This window comes from Cavia porcellus, unplaced genomic scaffold (assembly GCF_034190915.1).
Source record: "Cavia porcellus strain 051 isolate PalLab524CR breed Dunkin Hartley unplaced genomic scaffold, mCavPor4.1 scaffold_32, whole genome shotgun sequence".
Taxonomy (NCBI): Eukaryota; Metazoa; Chordata; class Mammalia; order Rodentia; family Caviidae; genus Cavia; species Cavia porcellus.
The window spans coordinates 6,131,558-6,143,463 of NW_026947515.1; the positions used below are offsets into that span (position 1 = coordinate 6,131,558).

The following is an 11,906-nucleotide window of genomic DNA, read 5'->3' on the forward strand; positions in this document are numbered from 1 at the left end:
ATTTGAAGAGATATCATTGTTAGTACATCAAAGTGATTCATGAGATATTTGTCCACCTCTGTGCTTTATGGATGCTGGTCCTGCAGGCTCTTGCTATGAGCTCTGCTGTAGAGACAGTGCACAGCGATTCTTGCAGTGACTCAGCATAAGTATCAGTGCTCTTATTTGGCTGTTACATTAGCTGTGAGTTGCAATATAGCATTAAATTTGCTGTCTCAATAAATGTGTATATACCAAAAATTAATCCCCATGACATGGAATTAAGATTTGAAGAAATCAGTCACCATTCAGCTGTTTTGTTTGGTTTTATTTGTTTAGTTTAGTTTTGTTTTATTGAGACAAGCTTTCTCTATGTATATCAGCTAGTTTTGAACCATTTATGGAGTGCAGAATTGCCCTAACCTCAAAGCAACACTCCTGTCTCAGCGTCTTAAGTGTGGGATTATAGATATGTGTCTTTTTACCCTAGAAAATATTGAGGCTTGTAACGTAGCTGTGTTGTAGGTTGGCATAATAGATGCCATCTTGAGCTTTGCATTTAACTAGTGCCCTGTATTTCACTCAGAAAAATGTAAAATCACACAGGGTATAAGTCCCAGGAGAAAAACAAAATGAGCTGTACCTAAAGAAAAAATTAACCTGCTCACCAAAGAAGCAGAATACGTTTGTCATCCAAAAATTATTATAAGATTCTAGCTAAATGATTTCCAACAGGATTTTTTTGTGATTTTATCTTTTAAAACATCACTAACTTTCCAGTTCAGAGCGTCTTTTTTAGATACTGAAATTGGGTAGGGGTTCTGTATACAAGTGGTCCTGAGAACTGCTAATGAAATGCCACATTTCTCAATTGGGTTGCTTGGTTTCCTATATTATTGTTCACAAACTCAACTCAGGCTGCAGAAACCTTACTGACACAAGCAGACACTAGGATTAAATGACAGTGGCACTGAAATGAAAGAATAGTAGTGAAAAGGAGAGGAGAAAAAAAGACAAATGCCATGGGCTATAATGCCCACCTCTTTTCCCCAGCAATGAAGAAGCTCAAACAGGAGAATGGCCATCTATTCAAAGACACCTAACCTACATAGTGAGTGCAAGGCTGGCCAGAACTCCAAAGAGAGACTATGTCTTTAAATCAAAAATTAAATGAAAAAATTAAACAACCAAGGAGACAGAAAAAGTATTTTAAAAAAAACAATAATAGAGCTGAGTGAAAGTTGACTTATGTAAAATGAGAATTATTGAATGATGCTGCAGAGGAAAGAAGGCCATGAACAGGTATCCAGGAGACAGTGACGAACACAGACTTAGGAATGGCACCTATTGTGCTACAGGACAGCAGTGACCTCCTTCCTCCAATATATTTTCAGTTCACTAGACTGAGGACTTCTAAAAGCTCATGGAAATGTGGAACTCATGGCAAACAAGCAGCTTAAAATTCAGGCTTTGGAACATGGCCTTTAGCAGACATTTCATATTTAAATTGAAATAAGAGAAATGTAGCCCTGCCCTGTTTACTGTCAAATGCGCAAGACTGAGAAATGAAGTCACAAAATGAAGTTCAAAAATTTTCTTAGAAAAAAAGAGAGAAGAATAGCCCTGAATTTTCTGGAGTGGTCTTCAGGGTTTGGCCACAGACCTATTGTCAGGGGAGTTATACAGGAAAGTCCCAGTGTGGGTACAGTGTGGGTCTCAGACTACAATCAACCTATAAAGTTATAGCTGCTTAACTAATATTATTCAGCAGGGGAACAAGTCAGCCAGAAAAGGTATGTGGAAAGAGCCAAGGCATTTTGTGGGAACAATAGTCCAGTTGTTCTGGTCATTGAGTATGGTAATTGAGGCCTATCAGGACTTCCTGGAGCAGGTGGTGGAAACTGCAGTACATTTCAAACTATTGTTTTTCTCTTCAGGAGCATGTAGACATTGTCACTGCATCTTCACCTTCAGGTCTGGTTTTCTTCAGTTGTGCCTGTAGCAGTGATTGTTGTGTTTAGTTTTTTGCATTGACTCTTTGAGGTTCCAGTTCTTGTCTGATTGTATATCAATTTCTGTCTACATTGACATCCTTTGCTAAAATCACATTTGAATGAATAAAGTGATGTTCATACATTTAAAATATTCATTAATACAGGCCTGGGATTTAAGCTCAGCAGGCAGAAACGTCTGCCTGTAAGTGCTAGGTTGTAACTTTGATCACCAGTACCTATAAACAAAAGTAATTTGAAGTGTAAGGAAATAAAATCATTTCATTTGCAAAAATGTAGGATTACAAAATTTATAACTAAATATGTCAATGGCAAATTAAACATTGTTAATAGTCATATTTAATATCTAAAGTTGTTGATTCTGTGGATTGACTTCAGTGATACAAGAAGCTGCCTGGAGCACACAAGGACATGAGTTCAATCTCTCATACAAAAAAAAAAAATTCACAGTTTTCAGTGATGCAGTGCTATGAGCACATTTATTGAAACTGATACTTGTTAATTAATAGGCTTAATGTTTCCTTTGTGGCCTATGAAATACCTGCACATAACATGGCAATTACAGCAAATGATGTACTGTCCCCTATAGGATTGGTATTTTCTGAGTATTTTTTATTTTTTGTTTTCCCACATACTTGAAAGTTGAAAATGTTGGCTCTTGCTAGCTAGAAAAACTGTGATAACCATTTTTTTCAATTTAGTGATATATTTTCCTATATCCATTAAGAACATTTTATTTGCTGCAATTACCCCAAGTCAAATTGATAAACAATACTTAAAGTTACAGGCAGCTGAGTTAGTTAGAAATACAGGCAACCATACTATGATATAGTGGAATGAAATTCCTGAACTTCTATGTCTGGTATGAGTTTGTGTTCTCTAAAGTACAAAAATGAATTTTAGGAACACCAGAGTTGAAGAGCAGAATATATTTATTGAGAGATAGAAAGTGAAAGTATTTGCTCTATATAGGACATTTTGTAATTGGGAGTTGGAACCAGGGGACATTTACCTTGAAGTCACTTTCCTCTCCCCTATTCAACCTACCTGTGGCCAGAAAAGAATCTCAATCAGTTACTTGCATATCAGCAATGCTATATTTAATTAAGCACCACCGAAGTAAAAAACTATATGTATGCTGCCCACACACTTCTAGAAGAAAAAGCCAGACCCCCAGTGATCATGGGGTTCTCCCCATATTCTTAGAATAAAGGCCATTTTGACTTTGTATTCTCTTCTTTACTACACCAAAAATCCTATCAGAAAGCTTCTATCTGAGAAAAACAGGAGGGATTCTGAGCCTGTAGCAAAAGACTCTGTCTTTTCTAGAGACCTTACAGAATAAAATCATGTGATGAGACAGCTGTAACTTTAAGTGGCTTAGATTACTGAGATTACTGAGGAGGTAAATTAGCACAATAGAGAAGCAGAATATAAGAAATGTAAAAGTGGCCTTTTATTTGAAGAATGTGGAGAGGAGCTCACAGCCACCAAGGGTTTGGCTGTTTTTTGTTTTTTTTTTTTTCCAACTGACTATGGGGTTATGGGGTATATGTGACATTTGAATGGATGTTGTGCTTGGAGGGGACATTGATGTCATGCAAGGAGCTGATGGGAATTTTCTTTCGGCCCCTGGGAAAGAAAGAGGAAGTTGTATTCAAGGAGAAAAGAGGAAGTGGCCTTATGACTAAGCATCCCTGATTTCACATTCTTCCACCTTGAACTACAACCATGAGGTCCTGTAATTGTTTGAAGGGCAAAGCTCTTTCAAGTACATCCTTTGGTTTGAATGAAGAAATCAAAACAAAGAATTTTTGCTGTCTTCTTCCATGGCTGTTGGTAAACCATTCATAAGAAATATTTTGAGTCAATTCCTTAATGCATTGTCAATACCATAACCAAAATTACAGATCAGTTCAGTTTCAGAAAAAGAAGCAACACTTAAAGGCAGGGATAAAAGCCTTCAATGCAAATATCCATGGCGTGGTGAGATAAACAATGTGTGATACAAACTACTGGATTTCTCTGACTTCAAGAAAGAGAAAAGTTTATACTGATATTGATATACTGGAATGAATCTCCCTGTCTACTATGTCTGATATTAGGTTTTTGTCCTGTAAAGTCAAAGAATGAATTTTAGGAACATCAGAGATTAAAAGAAGAATATACTTGTTGAGAGAAAAAAAGCTACCTGAGAGAGAGAAGGTATCCTGAGCAGGTTGCCAAACACTGTGCATTCTAGGGACCTTTATAGAGTAAAATCATGTGGTGAAGTGAGTTTAAGGTGGGGAAAACTAAAAACTCACAATGCAGATGGGCATAAGATGGGAAAGAGTTATGGTAGCCAATAAGATTATAAGTTCAGGTAAAGTTGATTTAATTGGGAACAAAGGGGGAAGGGAGTCACAAAGAAAGCAGGCATTTTTAGGCAGCTGTGTCTCTTCCCTTAAGGATTTGGGAGGGTGAGTCCTGAGTTCCTCAGGATGATAGGAACTATTTAGAATGTCAATCTTTAGGATAAGGATATATTTATTTAAATGGTGACTCCTGACTTCCTCAGAGTGCTAGGGAACTATTTAGAATATCAATCCTTAAGATATGGATGAATTTGCTTATCATTTGTCTTGAGCCTTGGCCCATAGCATGAGGTGTCAGTCTTCCCCATAGTTGCAAGTTATCTGGTCTCCTGCATGGGCTCCTTGGGGGACCTATCCATGTCTCATGCCAATAGTATTTAAATAACTCATGTCCCTGTAACAGTACTGTTTGGAAAATTGAGTACAGATGTTTTGTGCTCTGGGTGAATGATCTGGGGATGACAATGTGCAATGTATATATCATTGTTGCCCCCTGATTGACATGTTTTGAAATTTAATTTTAGTTGATGTGTTCTTTTTTCCTTGAAATAAAATGGATTTAAAAATTAAAAGTCTGAGGTAAAGCTCTTCATACAAACACTCCTCTGTTGAGCTGAGTTCACCACTGGAGAAGAATGGCAGCTTCAGAAGTCTCTGCACTACAGTCTATCTTTTGGGATCCTCTTTTGCATGGAGGGGTTCCTTTCCCTGTTTATTCTTGACTCAGAAGGATGGCAATAGAGCAGGAGTCAATCAGTGATGAAGGGGCAGGCTGTATGAACTGTCCAATGAGGTGGGCCATTGCTGGCTGTGACTTCTGTCTGTTCTGGTGTCTCAGCATGATTTACCTGTTCTGAGTACAACAGTGGTAGCAAAATGGTTGCTGGATCTCATTTAATACTTTTGATGTCCTGTGGCCTGCTTGGCAAAGAACCTGAGAGATCCTGAAGCCATGGAATGGTGAGGTTGTGGATAGGTGCCCAGAAATAGCGTGGATTGGGCAAAACCAGTTACAAGTGTTTAGGAGTAGTTCCAGTGTCTGGAGCCTCAGGTATTCAGTTAGCTTCAGCTCCTGAGGTCCTCCAGCTTTGGCCATGGGTCATTCACTATCCCTTTTGCCTCTTGCTGTTGGCAAGGGTAATTTGGGGTCCCCAGAACCCTTTCTTCACTATGACAGCAGCAGACTCAAGTATCATCTTTGAAATTCACTGCTAGCCTGGTAAGTCCACCATCTTAGTCATTGTGCGGGGCTTGGGAAGACCCTGACTATGATGCTTTTGTAGCTTGTAGAGCATTAATGATCTAGGTCTATGCTCTCTTTCCTCAGAGTCACAGATCTGGAATGTCCAGAGTTTATTAATGTATGTAATGCAGGGCCTCATAGCCACAATGGCTCAACTTAAACTTGGGTTTTTTGTATTTATAGTGATCGCCTAAATTTATAGTATGTTCTCCTATTTCCATCCTCATGACAGGTAGTGACAAAGGTCCTGAGAATTCAGAGATATGTAGTACTGTGCCTCAGCGGAGAAAGGCTTCCCAAACAACTGGTGAACTCCTGTGTCTTATACAGATCAGTGCAAAATAATTTCTGATCATACTTAATTATTTAGGTGGCACCTCCATTCACAGACTAGGTTTGTGAGAACAGCCATAGAGTTTTGAAGTCTGAGAAAAATGAAGCAAATATGAAAGTGTTATCAAGGACAGGGTAAAAATTTGTGAAGGACAAATTCCAGAAAGGGCTACCTGTTAAATTCTCATCGAAAAATGCCAAAATTTAAGCATTTGCATGGTCATATACATGTGATATCCTTCCGAATGGAAAGGAGTAGGGGTGTCACCTCTGAATTAAGAGCTGATTTAGTAGCTTGGTTAATAGACAGATTAAATATGGAAATTCTCTACAATGGACTTATCTAAGTGGTGTAAATGAGAAGCCCTAAATAGAAATTTTGCAGTGATATCGATAGTTAGGCATGAAGGGTTTTCTGCTTAGGATGGATCAGAGGAGTGTGGAAAAGATGTGGAAGTGACTGACAGGATGCAGGCAGCAAATAGCAGGACATACAACAGAGAGCGTCTTCACTGAAAGTCAGGTAGTTCTTTAAGTATGAAGTAAAGTTTGGTTCTGATTGCTTAATTGAGGTGATCAACACCAGCTCTGGCAACAAACAATCAGTATTCCACATCCCTGTCAACCCATAATTTTTGTGTTCCATACTTGAGATCTAATTTGATTATCTCTAATTATGCCCCAGTGTCATGAAGCTGAAATTTTCAATTTTTTTGTACCAAGGATCAAACGCATGACCTATGCTTTCCAGGCAGGTGTTCATGCCACTGAGCTAAATACGCAACTATGAAAATGTTTTCTGTGTAGTATGGATGATATCCACATTGTTTCTGAGAAAGTGTTGAATATTGTTGGAATTTTTCTATATTGTATGGCTATAATTTTTTTTTAAAACAAACCAACGTTGTCTTATGCAGTCTATTTTTAAGTTTCACTTTGTCTGTTCAGTGTCTCAATCAGAGTTTTCTATTTTAGACAGCTCTGTAACTTAGGAAAGCCCCAAATTCAAGGAAGAAATCCTTCATCAGCCTCCCAAGATATATTTCTTATATTTGAATTGAAAGTGATCACCTGCTGACAGTGATGTTTAATTTACAGCTTGGGCCTGGTTTCATTTTATATACATATTTTTAAAATACAGCTGTTTTCCCCTAACACGAGTTATTATTTATATGCCATATTTGATGTTATTTATGTTTTGTTCTATGAAATCAAATTCATGTTTCAAAATGCTGCTTAAGTATATTAAGAACAAAGTACTCATTGGCCTAAATGAGATTTGAACAGACATCATCTGTAGTCTATCAAAGTGATTACTGAGATTTTTTATTTAATTTTGAAATTGGTAAAATAGAACAGAACAAGGCAGCATAAGGTCAACTAAGATCACACAGTGAAATTGGTACACAACTTCACAACAGGTTACTGGGATAACAGTAATAGGTATCACAGTATATTTTGTTATCTTTGTCATAGTTGTTCTTTAATCACGTATATCAAAATGAGATGAAATACAGAACATTATAGAACTTATCAAAACAGAATATTGAATTGAGCAGTACCATTAATCAGAATAGAGTGAAACAATAATAAAAACATTTTCCTTCAAGGAGATAGTGGAAGGAAGTCCCCCTTATTTGCTCCAGTCTACTTCCCAGGAGATGCTCAGATTTCTGGTTCCCATTTGCTAATGTGGGGTGACAGGAGAAGAGGGGTAGGGAAATGGGATGTTTGATTCCAGGTGGTGCATCAGTAGGTTCGGTGTTGCTTACTAGGGAGACAGGCTGGTTGTTTGGTTTCACAGCGCCCTAAGTTCCAACATAGAATGGATCTTAGGAGCTGCTGCTGGTTATCCCCCTGGAAGGGCTGCAGTTTTCCAGACTGCCACCACTGACTGGGGAGGGGAGGTGCTTGCTTGGCTTCCCAGGCAATTGATGTGACATTTATCTGCCTCTGTGCTTTGTGGTTGCTGGTCCTGCAGGCTTCTCACTGTGAGCTCTGCTTCAGAGAAAGTGCACAGGGAATCTTGCCATGACTCAGCACAAGAATCAGTGCTCCTATTTGGCTGTTACATTAGCAGTGAGTTGCAATCTAGCATCAAATTTGCTGTCTTCAAAAATGTGTATAAACACAAAATTAATGACCAAGACATGGATTTAAATTTGAACAAATCAGTTTTCATTCAGCTGTTTTGTTTGGATTTATTTGTTTAGTTTAGTTTTGTTTTATTGAGACAAGCTTTCTGTATGTATATCAGGTGGATTTGAACACCCTGTGGAGCCTAGAATTGCCCTGACCTCACTGATGCGTTCCTCTCTCTGCCTTTTGAGTGCTGGGTTTATAGATATGCACCACCACACTTTGCTTTTGATTCAGATTTGTAGGAGAGAATTTAAGATATCCCAAACCTGGGGTCTCAACCTTCCTTTGAGAAATATATGTATGATCCTTTAGGAGGCAGTGACCTTTGAGGATGTGGTTGTGAACTTCAGCAATGAGGAGTGGATTTTGCTGAGTCCATCCCAAAAGAACCTCTACAGAGATGTGATGGGTGAAATCTTTAGGAACATGGCTGCAATAGGTAAGGATGAAACCTTTTTGGCACTCATGCTGTCAGAATATTGTTTCTTGCTCATTAGTGCTGTTTTGTTAAAAAGAATATGAAAATATTTTTTAAAGTAGCTCCGACCTGGCCACATTATATCATAAATCTAAACAAAATCTATTAATTTGTATGTATTACTCAACTGAGTCCTGCTATTTCTATGTCTACAATTCAGGAGGACTTGGGGATATCCAGGAAGCTGAAAAAGAAGGCAAAATTTACTGGAGAAACTTAAGGTAATTCACACTCGCAAGGAGAGTAATGTTTTGAGTAATTAGTGAGTCAGTAAAAAATGATCAGCAAAGAAATGAGGCACCATTCAATTTAATGTCAGTAATATTCTCCAAAGATGTATAAGCTAGTGTATATATGAGGGAATTAAATCATGAAAATGTATGACATTGCATATAGATGTGTACGAAAGGCATACACTTTGAGTTATGACATTCTGCCTTTAGTTTTTCTACCCATATATACATGTGAATACAAGACATTCATTATCTAACAATTGCTAAGATTGCAATAGAATTTGAAATAAAACTGAGTGCTCATGTTTCCAAGCCATGCTCTAGACAATCGGCGATTCTGACTAATATTCTTAGTAGGCTGGTGGAATGTTAGTGCACTCATTTTAATATCAGTATGCAGTTGTCTCTAGAAATTGATCCCCTCATACTTGTCCTGGATATTTTTAAAATCACAAAATCTGCATAAAATACTGATACATGCTTACTCATATACAAAGCAGATCAAGTTATAACAGATCAGGCCTTGAAGCTTATCTATCTATCACTGGATTTGTGGAGAAGGAAAATGTTAATAGACTCTCTGTGATTTTGCATTCTTGTAAACCCAGCACACTAGGAATCAGATTTTGCAGAATGGCAATTTCAAGTTCAAACTTCACAGCTTAATGATCTATGAAAATCTGTTAAAATATATTTTTAAAAAGCTATAGATTTATGCTAATATCTGTTGCTCATTCCCAGCCCAGAATGGAAAAAATGTGTTATAGAATGTCAAAAAATAAATAATATAATGTCATTTTCCATAAGAATTAGATAGGTCTTTCACCCATCAATTCAGTGAAATAACTCAGCTATAAAACCTAAAAGGTCACTGGCTTTCTTTTAGATGAGAAACCAAAATACAAAATGTGGAAAGAAATAAAACAAAGTTGTTAGAGAAAAATAGACTGACCATATGGAAAAGGGAACTACAGGTTAAGGACAGAAGGGAGATTGTGATGGGGAAACATATGAGAATAATCTGCATATGATACACATACGTACCCATACCCAAAGTGAAGCTAAAGATTATGCATTTCAAAGTGCCAACTTTTAAGATTTCCAAATGTGTACCAGTCTTTTCGGAATGGTTGTTTTCAACATATCTTACAAGGCCATTCTGTTGCTTCTTGGTTAGAATTTATTAGCAGGCATTAAAAACAGAACTTGATATTAATGCAGTCATTAAACGGAGACCAATTTCACAGTGAATTTTTCTTTTTTTAAATTTAATATAAGGAAAGATTAAACAAGACAAAATAAGTAGAAATAATACTGCTTTCAAAGTGAAAAAAACAGTAAAAAATCGCAAGATGATGATTACAAATGCTGATCATAGAAATAGTTATGAAATACAAAAGTGAAACATATGAAGTGGGGATGCAAACAGTGAGACGGCAAACAGTTTTGTTCAACTCTCCAAGACAAGCTTAGTAATATGGTTATAAATCCTATATGTGATTTTTTCTTTACAGAAATGACAAGCTAGGGAAATCTTATGGACATACATCTTGGAAGCAGTGTAAAGAAGTATTTCTTTGTACTGCAGAAGGTAATGTGAATGTGAAAGAAACAGAAACACACCAGGATGTTCAGAGCCATGAAAAATATTGCAGTGGAGGGAAACCCTATGTATGTAAGCAATGTGGGAAAGTTTTTAAAACACGTGCATATTGTAAGGTTCATGTAAGAATTCACACTGGAGAGAAACCCTATGTGTGTAAGCAATGTGGGAAAGCTTTTAAAACACAGGGAGATTGTAAGAATCATGAAAGAATTCACACTGGAGAGAAACCCTATGTATGTAAGGCATGTGGGAAAGCTTTTACCAGACCTAGATGTTGTAAGGAACATGAAAGAATTCATACTGGAGAGAAACCGTATGTATGTAAGCAATGTGGGAAAGCTTTTACCAGACCTGGATTTTGTAAGGAACATGAAAGAATTCACACTGGAGAGAAACCGTATGTATGTAAGCAATGTGGGAAAGCTTTTAACACATGGGGATACTGTAAGAAACATGAAAGAATTCACACTGGAGAGAAACCCTACATATGTAAGCAATGTGGGAAAGCTTTTAACACACGTGCAAATTGTAAGGTTCATGAAAGTATTCACACTGGAGTGAAACCCTATGTATGTAAGCAATGTGGGAAAGCTTTTACCAGACCTGGACGTTGTAAGGAACATGAAAGAATTCACACTGGAGAGAAACCATATGTATGTAAGCAATGTGGGAAAGCTTTTAACACACATGCAAGTTATAAGGTTCATGAAAGAATTCACACTGGAGAGAAACCGTATGTATGTAAGCAATGTGGGAAAGCTTTTAAAACACAGGGAGTTTGTAAGAATCATGAAAGAATTCACACTGGAGAGAAACCCTATGTATGTAAGGCATGTGGGAAAGCTTTTACCAGACCTAGATATTGTAAGGAACATGAAAGAATTCACACTGGAGAGAAACCGTATGTATGTAAGCAATGTGGGAAAGCTTTTAACACACGTGCAAGTTATAAGGTTCATGAAAGAATTCACACTGGAGAGAAACCGTATGTATGTAAGCAATGTGGGAAAGCTTTTAACACATGGGGATACTGTAAGAAACATGAAAGAATTCACACTGGAGAGAAACCCTATATATGTAAGCAATGTGGGAAAGCTTTTAACACACGTGCAAATTATAAGGTTCATGAAAGTATTCACACTGGAGTGAAACCCTATGTATGTAAGCAATGTGGGAAAGCTTTTACCAGACCTGGACATTGTAAGGAACATGAAAGAATTCACACTGGAGAGAAACCATATGTGTGTAAGCAATGTGGGAAAGCTTTTAAAACACAGGGAGATTGTAAGAAACATGAAAGTTCACATTCAATATAAAACCAGTGTATGTAGGCATCATGAGAATGGCTTCAGCACATGTACCTATTGCATAATGCATGAAAATCTTTACACAGGGCAGAAAACATACATATGTAAGGAATGTGGGAAAGGTTTCAGCAGAAATGCTCATTGTCCAATACATGAAAAAATTTGCATGGTTGAGAAACCCTGTGTGTATGTGAAGAATGTGGGAAAGCTTTCACC

The 11,906-nt window shown here is 37.3% G+C and overlaps 1 protein-coding gene across 1 annotated transcript; it reads left to right on the plus strand.

Moving 5' to 3' along the window:
• Positions 1–3,526: 3,526 nt before the first annotated feature.
• On the plus strand, positions 3,527–11,567 carry LOC134474483 (zinc finger protein 709-like; the record flags this gene model as incomplete). Its single annotated transcript, XM_063242653.1, has 2 exons — positions 3,527–3,539; positions 10,387–11,567. Coding segments are annotated over exons 1-2 (1,194 nt in total), but the record flags the coding sequence as incomplete, so codon positions are not given.
• Positions 11,568–11,906: the final 339 nt, after the last annotated feature.